Source organism: Leptodactylus fuscus, chromosome 7 (assembly GCF_031893055.1).
Source record: "Leptodactylus fuscus isolate aLepFus1 chromosome 7, aLepFus1.hap2, whole genome shotgun sequence".
NCBI classification, from domain to species: Eukaryota; Metazoa; Chordata; class Amphibia; order Anura; family Leptodactylidae; genus Leptodactylus; species Leptodactylus fuscus.
In genome coordinates, this window is record NC_134271.1 from 75,375,315 (window position 1) to 75,389,151 (window position 13,837).

The 13,837-nt window shown below is 42.6% G+C and overlaps 1 protein-coding gene across 1 annotated transcript; it reads right to left on the bottom strand.

Moving 5' to 3' along the window:
* Positions 1–1,249: 1,249 nt before the first annotated feature.
* On the bottom strand, positions 1,250–10,660 carry GINS2 (GINS complex subunit 2). The gene is made up of 5 exons (XM_075282166.1): positions 10,530–10,660; positions 8,529–8,643; positions 7,837–7,936; positions 2,005–2,131; positions 1,250–1,636 (listed from the first exon to the last, which is right to left on the bottom strand). Exons 1-5 carry the CDS (start codon positions 10,617–10,619, stop codon positions 1,511–1,513), a joined length of 558 nt encoding a protein of 185 aa, XP_075138267.1. The 5' UTR covers positions 10,620–10,660; the 3' UTR covers positions 1,250–1,510.
* Positions 10,661–13,837: the final 3,177 nt, after the last annotated feature.

Here is a 13,837-nt window from a genome sequence, read left to right on the forward strand (position 1 = left end):
TCATCAGCACTGTTATCAGAGAAGTCACATATGAGTAACCTGTTCCCAAACTACAGTGGAGAAATTATGGAGCCAATTTCTCAAAAGCAGTATTTTCCACACCAGTCTTGATCATAATCTCTGACTTAAAGGGGCTCTATCAGCAAAATCATGCTAATAGAGCCCCACATATGCGTGCATAGCCTTTAAAAAGCCTATCCAGGCACCGTAAATGTTATATTAAACTACCCCCCCCCCTTTTAAAATAATACCCTAAAAAAGAATGTGCTCTACTTACGGATCATGCACATTGGGTGGGCATTCAGGGTGTGTCTTCATCTTCATCCACGCCACTTCTTCCTCCGATGTCCTCGGGTCCCGTCCTCCTACGGCACATTGATAAAAAAAAAAAAAAAAAAAATGGCCTGGGCGCATGCGCAGTAGCATGCGGCTTCTACTACGGCTACTGTGCATGCGCCCAGGCTATTTTTTTTTTTATCAATGTCCGTTCGCGAGCGCCGGAGGAGCAGGATGCGTAAGTAGAGAACATTCTTTTTTAGGGTATTATTTTAAAAGGGGGGGGGGGGGGTAGTTTAATATAACATTTACGGTGCCTGGATAGGCTTTTTAAAGGCTATGCACGCATATGTGGGGCTCTATCAGCATGATTTTGCTGATAGAGCCCCTTTAAAGGAGTTCAGACCTAATTTATGGCAGAACGCACATCAAGTCATAAATTAGGCACATCCCCTGGGGATCGTGTGCCCAAACAAATCTACACCAACAAGGATCATCATTTAAACCAGAAAATCAGCAAAAATGTGGATATATCTGACAGGGCTGATGAGCCAAGCTCTACCATATCTCCCTTTGAGGAAATGTGGTGTGAGAGACGTAAAATTTCCACTTGCACAAAAAAAACTTCTGATTTTTCTCATGGTTAACCAATTTTGGATGCTTAAGCCATGATAAATCAGTCCCTATTGTCCAAGCCTTTCAGAGGCATTAAAATTTCAGTTACAAACATCTAGCAGGTTTAGAAATGAATCGAGGAAAGTTTTACAGCATTTTTATAGACATTTCATTTTTCAACCCACTGTAAGAACCAATTCTCTTAACAAGCTCTGATGCTCATACAGCTTTAATAACTGTAGATGAGAAATTTTCAGTCTTGGAAGGAGGCAGCAGGATCTATGTGCTCCATAGAGTAAGAATGTACTACAGTTATCCTTGTAAATGGAGCTGGTTTCTGGAGAGGACATTTCCTGCATCGACTTTGGCCTGCATCCTAAGTAGATTTCAGTGTCACCTGAAGCTATGACACAGGAGGTAGAGCTATTCTGCTATACTAGCAAGGCAGAGTAACAGCATGCCTCTTTGACTTATCTGCGTGCAGGCCAGAAGCACAGATGAGATCTGTCCATGCCAGGGAATGAAGCTTTGGCATGAAGAACAGAGTAGTAAGCTACAATGACCTCAGCAGACAGCTAATTACATCCCCCTCTTTAATTATGTTGGCCTGGTGGGTGGGTTAGTATTCCTGGGATGGTCCATCCTCCGAGTACTGCAGGCTGGTTCGTAATTTGTACATGTGGTTTAAGGACTCCGTTAAAAAAGTTCCAATGGTGTTAATTTCCATCAGCGTCAAGTTATCCAGCTGGCAAATGAGAAGAGAGAGATTTGTAACAGCAGGGAGTGCGCAGGCAGGTGGACAATTAGACACATTTAATCAGAGGAGACTAAGCCGCCAAGTTGGACAAAGGCTCAGAGAATCACAGTTGTCTATCGATTACTAAAATGACAATAATTGCACTGACTATGTCACTCTATGCAATATCCTGATCACACAGCCCAGACATATTCTTCTCCACGTCTCTTTTCATTCCATCAGCAGTGTCAATGTGATAGTCTGGAGCATCAGCAGTAGCAAAATATTTACATTGCTGATCTTCTCCAAATTAAACCTCAGTAATAAGCAAAATGAGAACAATGTCACCCAAATAGCATTCCTGTCCCAGTCTATACCTTGGCATGGGCTTCTTGCTCCCGCACAAAGCTGTCAGCAGACAACCGGAGCTTGGCGATCCGAGTGTCCCATGTGTCCTTAACAAGTGTCCTGATCTCATCAGCCTTTGGGATGTTATCAGAGGCACTAAAGAGAGAAAACATAGTGCTCTGTAAATGTGACAAATGACACGTGTGTGGTTCATAGCATATACAGTACTCTTACCGCAGACAACCAATTACAGACAATTAAATAGCAGGACTGAACAATTCATCCAAAAATAACCAAGACTGAACATCAACCAGGATAACAGACAGGATTTAGTTCACATTAGTTATTTCAGTTCAATTATTACAAGATTTGTAGTTTTGTTTGGGTCGAACACATCCAAACCAAAACTGTTATTATACTCTGGGGTCTTTTGTGGAGAGATGATCAAACTCCCTGCTCTCTTTGGCTGATGTCACATGGCCCTGCGACGCTTGCGGTCCCGAGTATAGCAGGAAGTCACACTGGAGAGGAGAGTGACATTTTATATGGGATCATCTCCACTGACCCTCTGTTTATCTTTTCAGACTCCTATATACTGTAAAAGTATATAATCGGCATTAATCAGAATCACGATTAATCTCAGCCATAATTGTCCAGTCCTATTAAATAGACACTTTCACAAAACATAAGTAAGAAGGATCCTAACTAGAGATAAGCGAATAGTATTAGAAACTCTAGTTTCAAATACCTTGCTCCACAGGAATGAATGGGAGCAGCTGGCGCTGCAGGTGCCTGGCTCTTAACCCCTTTGCGATCGGCTGTTCCCATTCATTCCTATGGGAGCAAAGGTATTCGAATCTAGGATTCGAATACTATTCGCTCAACACTAATCCTAACCCGAGGTGAAGGGTCATACAAGAGCCAACCTAGAGACAATATTTACTGACTAGAGATGAGCGAACAGTAAAATATTCGATATTTGTTTCGAATAGCCCCTCAATATTCGACAATTCGAACAAATATCGAACCCCATTATAGTCTATGGAGAAAAAATGCTTCGTTTCAGGGGATCCCACTCTTCGACTCAGGAGAGTCACCATGTCCACTATGACACCCCAGGAAATGATGCCAACACCCTGGAATACAACTGGGACAGCAGGGGAAGCATGTCTGGGGGCATCTAACATGCCCAAGTCACTGTATTACGTCAGGATCACTGTCAGCTTGCGATATGCGGAGCTGACTTTTTCCCATAGGAATGCATTGACCAGCATTGAATGGCCGAATGCCATACAAAGTACAGCATTCAGCCAATCAACGCTGGTTCTGCCGGAGGCTTGTCTGCGAGGAGGCGGAGTCTAATATCAGACCAGAATGGAGACTGCTGTGGATCGATCTTAGACTCCGCCTCCTCCTGCAGAACCAACGTTGATTGGCCGAATGCTGTACTCTATATGGCATTCGGCCAATGCATTCCTATGGGAAAAAGTCAGCTCGCGCACATCACAAGCTGACAGGGATCCCGACCAGATAGAGCCCCGAAGAGCTGGGTGATTGACATTCCCACACCTAAATAAAGGTTATCCCTAGCTAACCCTGCCTGTAGATCTGTCTCTGTCTCACAGTCACATAGTTCACAGTCTCAAATTAACCGAATGTTAAATCCACCATTCGTATAAATTGGAGGTCACCTGATTTAGACAGCCAATTCCTTTTTCTGATTTTCTTTTCAATGCCGCTGTTGTCGTAGTTCTTGTCCCACCTCCCCTGCACAGTTATTGGTGCAAAAAAAGCACCAGGGAAGGTAGGAGGGGATACAAATTGTTAGTGCGTTTGCTTTTGGTATTCGATTGGAATCGAATACCTCGAACGACCTGATATTCGACCGAATATGTATTCGATCAAACGCCGTTCACTCATCTCTATTACTGACCAAAAATAATGGGTAATAAAATCCTGTCGCCAATTCCTCTTTTGGTACCAGAACCCCTTTCCAAATCATCAATAGCACTTCCTACTGTAAGCTTTGTCTTCTGATGGGATCTCTTGGGCACCAAGTAGGGAAGAACCTGTCCTTTAAGATGGAGAAACCAGTCCAGAGAAACTGGTCCAGAAAAACCACCAGATGTGGAAGGTCCAGTATCAATACTTGAGGCCTTCTTGCTCAAGGCCAGACATGCCTCCATTTATAAAACTACTTTTCATACGTGAATAGTACAGATGAATAAAAGAGACTTTGTAATATCACAGATGAATGGTGTAGTAGAAAAAGGATGAAACCTAACTTATTAAATCAATAAAAACATGATCAAAATAAATGGACGTCCATTATCAACAAATATATACACTACACACACGGTGTCCATTTATTTTGATCACGTTTTTATTGATTATTTAATAAAAGTTAGGTTTTATCTTTTAGCCTTGAAAGGTACAGCAGAGTCAAACAAGCTCTCTCACACTGTAGCAGAGCTTAACAGTTTCAGTATATCTTTATCTTCCAGCTGCCTCTCCCATTCTTCATAGACTAAAACGTAACTCACCCTGATAAGTGTAGAAGGAAACATTTCTTTAATAAGAGATAGATCTATGACAAAGTTTCATATAGTCATGTGTACATTCATATATGAAAAGTTGGAGTTACGTTTTTGCTAGCAATCCATTCAATAGGCAAATATACAATGTAAGCTGACCCGGAGTATGCTTCACGTTTTCCCATCTAAGCAATTAAAACCTGACACAGCCGATAGTTGTCCTTTGTGTCAATTCTTGTTTCAGTTGGTGTTTTGTGTAACTCACCCCAATCTTGGGGTTTATTCCGTTTTATGTTATTTCAGTGCTATGCTTGGGTGGCGGCAGAAATAGCCATGTGATGGTGTACCTAATAGAGTAGGGACCCACCAAACTGATGTCACCCTGAAATAGCTTACTTATACTTATACACCTTGATCAAAATGTATGCCAAGCACCTCAAACTTGTTGCAGATTTGTTGAGAATTATAGATCAAGTTATACTACTGGTATGTGTGATCCATGGCCATGCAGAGCTGCACCCAGTAGAGTAGCGACCCACTATTTAGAGTTTGCTATGTTGACATCTTGGTACCATGTCTACTAGGAGCTTAATGTTGACTTTGGTAGATTTTTCTGTAGTATGACATGGCTAGGGGTTTTCCCACGCAAAATTTTTAGTTATCTATTTTTTTCGAAAAAAGGTCTGTTAGTGCTATTAATGGGTTAATAAATGCACCTAAATACCTTTAGCAGTGCTTTGAGTGATTTTGGGGTGTCTCTGGGAGCTCCTGGCATCTTCTACATTTGTTTACGTGGTGCAGCTTCCTTCTATGTAACTTCCACACTAGATCTCTCTCAGCTCACTCCACCTCCCCCATACACCCCCCTCCCTGTCTCTCTCGCTATCCCGCCCACTACTAGCCCTTTCCAACTAACTCAACCCATCCCCGACCCCATTACACTTACCTCTCTTCCTTACAGGCTTCCTCCTGCGGGACGGCTCCTCCCTCTTTTCCGACTGCCAATGTGTGCAATAGTCCTTAACCTGTTTCTCCACCATCACTGACAAAAAGCTCTCGTCCCTAATCTCTAAATCCCACCTCACCTCCTTCGCGCTTGACCTGATCCAGTCACATCTCATTCCCAAACTTACTGAAGTCATCACCCCAGACCTAACCCATCTCTTCAACCTATCGCTAGCCACTGGATCCTTCCCTTCCGCTTTCAAACATGCCACTGTCACTCCTATACTTAAGAAACCATCCCTCGACCAGTCTTCTCCAGCCAACTATTGTCCCATCTCACTGCTCCCGTACGCCTCAAAACTGCTTGAGCAACAGGTCCACTCAGAACTCTCCTCCTACCTCTCGTCTAACCTGCTTTTTGACAGACTACAGTCAGGCTTCAGACCCCGTTACTCCACTGAAACTGCCCTAACCAAAGTCACTAATGACCTTCTAACCACCAAAGCCAAGCGCCATTACTCTGTCCTCCTCCTCCTTGACCTCTCCTCTGCCTTTAATACAGTTGACCACTGCCTCTTACTAGAGACTCTCTAATCACTTAGTATTTCAGACCTGGCCCTTTCCTGGATCTCCTCATACATCACCGACCGCACATTCAGTGTCTCCCACTCGAACACAACCTCCTCACCTCGCCCTCTCTCTCTGTAGGTGTCCCCCAAGGCTCTATCCTAGGACCCCTCCTGTTCTCCATCTACACCCTCGGCCAACTCATAGAATCTCATGGCTTTCAATACCACTGCTATGCCGATGACACCCAAATATATCTCTCTGGACCAGACGTTATCTCTCTGTTAGCCAGAGTTCCAGATTGTTTAGCGACTGTAGCCGCCTTTCTCTCCTCTCGCTTTCTCAAACTCAACATGGAAAAAATGGAGGTTATCATCTTCGACCCACCCCGCACGGCCCCCCTACCTGACCCATCTATCAAAATTAATGGAACCACTCTCACCCCAGTCCCTCGGGTCCGATATCTTGGGATAACGCTGGACTCCGACCTATCCTTCAAATCTCACGTTCAAAAGCTCAGCACTTCCTGCTGCCTCCAACTCAAGAACATCCACCAAATCCACTCCTTCCTCACCCCTGAAACTACTAAGATGCTTGTTCATGCCCTCATAATCTACCGCTTAGATTACTGCAACACCCTTCTCCATGGACTCCCAGCTAACACCCTCGCCCCCCTCCAGTCCACCCTAAACTGCACTGCTCAGTTAATTCACCTCACCCCCCCATTCTTCACTGGAAGCCCCCTTCTGCCAATCCCTTCACTGGCTACCTATTGCCCAGCGAATAGAATTCAAGCTACTAATGTTAACATACAAAGCCATCCACATATCTCCAACCTAATCTCCCGCTACCTGCCCACACATAACCTCAGATCCTCCAAAGACCTCCTACTCTGCTCTCATCCGCTCCTAACACAACTGTCTCCAAGATTTCTCCCGTGCATCCGCCATAAACTGGACCTCCTTACCAAGACACATAAGACTGACCCCCACAATCACAGGCTTCAAGAAGGCCCTGAAGACTCACCTGTTCAGAAAGGCCTACAACCTCCAATAACACTACTGTCACCACACCACCTGAACAGTCTCTCCACTCACCTTCTGTCTCTAGCCCACTTCCCTCATAGATTGTAAGCCCTCACGGGCATAGCCCTCTACCCCACTGTACCAGTCAGTCATTGTTAGTATATCTGTTATCTGTTTGTACATTTTGTGTACTGCATGTGAACCCTCAAATGTAAAGCACCATGGAATTAATGGAGCTATATAAATAAACAATAATAATAATAGTCCCAGCGCTGCTCTGTCGCCCACGATCCACCTCTACTGTGCAGGTGTGGAAGCTGCTCGCACGCCTGCATAGTAAAGGTGGATTATAAGATGCAGAGCACAGAGCAGCACCGCAACTATTGCACGAGTCGGCAGTCACAAAGGTAGGAGGAGCCGTCCCGCAGGAGGAAGCCTGGAAGGAAGAAAGGTAAGAAATATAATGGAGTGGATTGAGGGGGGAGGGGGCGTTGGAGTAGTAGGAACATTCCATTTCCAGAAACGAGCAAATGGATCATCACCGGATAACCAGAAAATGTCAAAATGGACTTCCTCAGGCATATAAGTAAAATTGCAATTTTCATAAATTATGTAACTTAGAAAGTAGTTGGGGGGAATGTTTAGATTAGTGTAAGAATTAACTTTTATCCCGGACAACATTAAAATCGAGATGGCACTAGCATCCATCATTCCTCACACACTTTCTTTCCATTTAGTTTCTATTCTCCGATTACACTAACTTTCTATAGTTTATAATCATTGTACTTACTGGTTTAACAATAATTTGGTAAGTTCCATGTAATGAGGGTTAGGCATTGGGGTGAATGTATCCTCTCTCCGTTCATTGTCTCTGATTTCCTCCAGTTTTTCTAAAATGTTAAAAATAGATATGATTACATTTATCTCACAATGATGGCACCCACAGCTTAGCTGCTGGATTTTTGCAACACATTAGCACATATAAAAGTACTTAAATAATGTGAAACACATACACATTAGGTATTCCTGTGTCTGAAAAACACCTGGTCTACAAATCTATAAAAATATTTTTCTGGTACAGGCCGTCTGCTTTCCCAATATGCACCCTGGGAATGTTTGTTTCAGCATTAATATCTCCCCAATGTCAGAAGGGCAGGCCTTGCAACCTAACATCATTGCTGGGCTGTGAGGAAAGTCCCTCCAATAGTATTCTTCCATTTCCTTGTAATGTAAGGAGGGTGTTCCCCAGAGCCCTGCAATGATGCTAGGCTTTAAGGCCCATCCTTCTGACAGTGGGAGATATTGGTGCTGAAACTAAGGGTTCATACTGGGAAAACCAACAGTGTGCTGAATTCAGTGGTACCACTGAAATCTAACCATCAATCATATACAAGAATCCTGAAAGTTTTGCGATATGCTCCCAGGATATAGCCTAGGAACACCCCTTAAGTAAAAGCATGAAAACAGACATGTGCATCTCACCAACATCCATCCATTCTGGAGGAACAATGCGACATTTTTGACGTTGCTTCAAGTTGATGGCCAGCCACAGAGGCACTTGCACGGGAAGACCAGGGTTGAAGGGACCTATATCACCCTGGAGAAGAACAGAAATATAAATCAGAGGACAGACGTGTATATAATATACAGGAGGTGACATCACTACTATCAGTTCTAACATATAGGAGGGATAATACTGCTGTCCACACAGGAGTTATAGTAGAGAGAGAGGACGTCATCATGCACAGTACAACAATTATGATATGGAACATGAGGACGCCATTCTGTATGATAGTTATGAGATATTATTGCTGTCTATAAGCCAGGCTAAACAGTTCTTATTACAGTTATTTAATAGAGAAAGTGATATCACTACTTTATATAATACAGTTAGGGGGTGTTCACACTACCGTTGTTAGTGTCCGTTGCTAGCGTCCGTTGCTAGCATCTGTCAGAAAATGTTAACAACGCTAACATCCGTCAAAAATCTGTTAAAAATTTAATTGATTTCGATAGGATTTGACCTGTCGTCCATTATCACCAAATCCCTCACAAGTCCGTCATTCTGGCAGACATAACAAAGAGTGCAAGACTTTTGGGTCCATTGAAAATAACTGTTAAAATGACAGATGTTAAAGAAGTCCAGGCAAATTGATAAATTTTATATAGGCCAAATAGAGGTAGAGGGGGGGGGGGGGGAAGAAAAAATAATATATATATATATATATATATATATATATATATATATATATATATCTCACACTCACCTGTGCCCGGTGTCCTCCCAACCCAGTGCTTTCTCACAGTGAGACTGCTCACTCTCTGTGACGTCACAGATCCCTTTACCCTGAAGCTGCTGATTGGTCTCAGCGGTCACCGGGAACAGCGAGTATAGTTTTTTTTTTGTTTTGTTTTGTTTTGTTTTTTTTTTGGGGGGGGGGGGGTTCCAATGTCCCCAGCCTAATTACAAATTATATTTAAAGGTCCAGTTTTTCTTGGACAGCCCCTTTAAGCACCCAGGAGGTTTACACATTTCAATGTATGGAGGGATCCATGAAAGTGGTCAAAAATAGGATGTGACCTATATTTTGATGGTCCGTGAGAACGGTTATGTTAGTAGCCCCCATTCACCATTAAGTGAATTAATACTGCTGTGTGACGTCCGTTTTTTTTTTTTTTTTTTTTTTTTTAATAGACATCACACAGCCAGTATTCACTGCTGTGTGAATGTAGCCTAAAACTGTGCTAGCTTTTCTAGCATCTAATGCACTTTCAGCCTGTCTAGTCTGACAATACACCTCTTATTGGATGACAGCGTTTTTGTGCATTATCAACAGTTTTGCCTTTTAAGCTCTGCTCCCTTTTCAACTAAGCCCCACACAACCAGACAAACCATAAGAGCTGTCATATAGAAAACCGCTCACTTCACACAAGAGTTTCGAGGTCAGGCCAGCAATCCGGAGAACACACTGACCGAGTTTCTTGGGTTAAACTTGATCCATTTGTTCACCCAAGTTGCTGGCCTCACCATGATGCTGGGACTCCGAACATCAGTTATCTATGATCCTAGGAGTCCCTTCTTCTCAGAAATATACTGACCCATACCAATTACAGGATGGTACATCACTGGAAGGCAGAGACTCCCAGCATTATAGATAACTGACAAGTTTCACAAAGATTTTCCTTTACATTGCACCAGAGTCATCAGGAATTTGCAAACATTTAATTTGCATTTTTTTCTATTACATGAAGTGTTAAGTCATTTGTTTACACACTTCAACCCCCTTCCCCACATGACCCCTTTAATATTATGCCTGACTGGTGTATAATATAAAGAAGCTGGCATGACCGGCCATAGGACATATACGAGGAGTCAAGTCTTGAGGAACGTCAGGTCTAAGAGTAAAGTGCAAAGCTGGTACTTGTAGTTCTGTGACATAGTAAGGTTTGAGTGGCCAGCTGCAGGTAATACATGGCGCTTACCCCGATGAGGTACACCTTATCCAGGCTGAAATTAGGAATAATAGACACCAATTCCTTCTCGGCTAGAAATTCCACCTCAGAAGCGTCCATAGCCTCAGCCCCAGCGCCGCACTGCAATCACCGCCCACAGCTTTCCCGCGCTGCCAGGATAACCAATGAGAACGCAGATCAGTGTCTGACGGAGTCTTGTTTGCGGTTAAAGCCTCACTCTGGGAATCACATGGCTGTTCATTGATTTGAGGCTTGGAACGCAGAACCGGCAGCGTTACGTGTGTGCGATGTTTAATCATGTGCTCCATATGCAAAATGTGTAGCGGCTAATATCAGAGGACAATAGCTTGTATCAAAAATGTGTATGCGATGGTTATCTTAAACCTCTCAAATGGCTGTGTTGTTTGTGGGTGAATGTACACATGATCAGTTGCCTCATACTAGCCATATTGAATTGGGTTGCTATCTGCACAGTCGCAGCCAATGCAGTGGTTCACCATGGTGCAACCAAGACAATGCAAGTAGCAGGAGATTTATTAGGCTTAGTTCACACGTGAAAAAAACCTAGCTGATTTTGTCACTGATTTTTCAGCGTCGCTTTTTTTTGGACACTGTTTTTTTGCATTGGACGCTGTTTTTGACACTGTTTTTGATGCTTTTTCAGTCGCTGGTTTTTTTAAGCTTTTTTATTTTTTGCACTACAAAAAAGTACATGATAAAAAACCGCTAGCGGTTTCAGTCGCTGTTTTTGCCAAAACAGCTGCAAAAATAAGCGACCAAACACCGCTAGCGTTTTTTTCAGCGCCCCATAGACTCCAATTCATTTTTTCAGGCGTTAAACGCCTGAAGAAAGGTCATGTCGCTTCTTTTTCTGCTAGCAAAAAAAGCTAGCAATAAAAAAAGCTAGCAGAATAAAAAAGCTAGCAATTCACATAGGGCTACATTGGAGGCTGATTTGGCCACGAAATCAGCTGTCAAAATCAGCGTCCATGTCCCCGTGTGAACTAAGACAGCCTATAAAGAAAAACTGCAACCAATCAGGAGCGCTGCTAAGACTAACATCCTCTAGTATCAGAACCTTCTATTCCTGGCTCCAAAATCTCTCCTGGGTTGCACCACTTCTCTGGAATCCTCTACCCTGAACAGTCAGATTAACTCACAACTTCAACAAATGTATGCATCTTAAAAGAAACCACTTCAGACATCCTGTCCCCATTATCCCACAGGACATGATGCCTCCAGACAGTAATTGTATGCTGAGATACTTTGGATCTTTCCATAAAAGGACAGTGCCTGGTGACCAGTTTATATACAGCTTTATTCATTTGTATAATTCTAGCAACTTTTTTTTTCATAAAAAAATGACCGGTCCATTGTATAAACAATGCTACCTCTTATATTACTGCTGCTACCTCTTGTGTCTCTCCTTCTACCCCACAGATTGTAAGCAGGGTCCTCATTCCTATTGTGTGAATTGAATAATGAATCTGTAGATCTCGTTCTGTCTGGACTTGAACCCTTCAATTTGTAAAGTGCTGCAGAATATGTTGGTTCTATAAATAAAATGTATTATTATTATTACTACTACTACATTACTAAGGTAAAAGAAATCCCACACTCTCTGGCAGCAAAAAATGAATGTAAGAACAATTGTGGTTTTATGGATAGCAATGTAATTCACAAATGCTATTTAGTGGATATTAATGGTGTATTCCAATAATATTAATAGTATTGGTATTCCAATAACAAATTACCTTTATTCAAATCGTGCATTTCCGACCTGCCAGTCCATTCAAACCAGAGTACAAAACACCCCAGTTCTGAGGATCTGTGTGTCAGATAGGGAGGAACTTCTTACTGGAATACCCCTTTAATTAACAGAAATTGTGACTGGTTCCTGACCTTTAGCACTGTACTCTGCTTCTTATTCTATTCAGCCATTAAGAATGTATTTTATAGTTTCCTGTCCTGTGACCCCCATACAGTATATATAATGTTTCCCAGTACTCCTTATACATACCCCACACAATATAAAATGTTCCACAGCGTCTCCACACAGTATAATGCTCAACAGTGCCTCCACACCAGATAACGCACCACAATGTCTCAACACCATATAATTCTCCACAATGTCTTCACAGAGTGCAGTACTCCACAGTGGCCCCTCACATTATAATATAATGTTCCACAATGGTGCCACACAGAATAATGCTCCACAGTGTCTCCACACTTTATAATGCTCAAAACTACCTCTACATAGTATAACGCTTCACAATGCCTACAAACCGTATAATGCTCCTCAGGGTCTCTACACTGTATTATGTGAACTGCCATGACTAAGAGATATGTGTCTCGAAACACGTAGGCGTTTTTCCGGTTTACCGGACCAATGGATATTTTTTTTTTTTAACATGAAGATTAAAAGTTATATTTTATTTTGATCATAATTTTTTGTTTGGGTGCTGATCATTTTTACTGAGAAATGTGACCTGCCAGTCCATTCAAAACAGAGTGCAAAAACACCCCAGTTCTCGTCAATGTATCAGATAGGGAGGAACTTCTGTGTTACTGGAATACCCCTTTAAATAACTGAAATTGTGACTGGTTCCTACATTATCCTTTTATTCTGCCTTTTAGCAATGCACTTTGCCTTTTAATCTATTCTGCCATCAAGAATTTTGGGGCCCCACAACTGGCAAAGTTTGGGGGGCCCCTCCTTCTCAATGTATCTTACAGTTTCTTGTCCTGTGATTCCCATACAGTATAAATAATGTTCCCTGTACTGTCAGACGCTGTGACGCTAAGCTGTGAGGAACACCCGCCTTACAGGGCTATGCACGAGTACAGCCAGAGGGGGCATCCCTCACAGCCCAGCTAGACTATCAGGAAAACCCTTCTGACAGTGAAGAGATATCGGTAACGGCACCGATATTTCTTGCCCCAGGGCGCAAAACTGGAAAGACAACAATGCTCTGAATTCAGCGCACTGTCGGCTTTCTAGCAGTATATAAAACATGAATCATGGCAAATGTAGTTTATCCATATATTCACTGCATGTAAATAACGGTGATGCAAGGAGCAGCAAGTAAAATAAAGCAAAGTAAATGGTGCACAATGGAACAGTGAGTATTTAGCACTGCTGTAGATATATTTGCAATGTTTGGAAGCTGGATAACACCTTTTATTAAAGAACTCTAAATCAAAATGCTGCAGCTAACACCCAAAGCACAAAGGGATCCTCTGTGCATGTACAAGCCTCATGTTTAGCAGCATTCAAATTATTGCTGTGGGTTATACCCATGGATTTCAAGGCATTG

Bases quoted from the DNA above. Each gene is read 5' to 3' on its own strand.
- GINS2 (XM_075282166.1), bottom strand. From the start codon at position 10,619: ATGGACGCTTCTGAGGTGGAATTTCTAGCCGAGAAGGAATTGGTGTCT. The intron at 8,644-10,529 runs GTAAGCGCCATG...GTTCTTCTCCAG, and splicing joins ATAAGGTGTACCTCATCGGG to GGTGATATAGGTCCCTTCAA. The intron at 1,637-2,004 runs GTATAGACTGGG...CTCATTTGCCAG, and splicing joins AGCAAGAAGCCCATGCCAAG to CTGGATAACTTGACGCTGAT.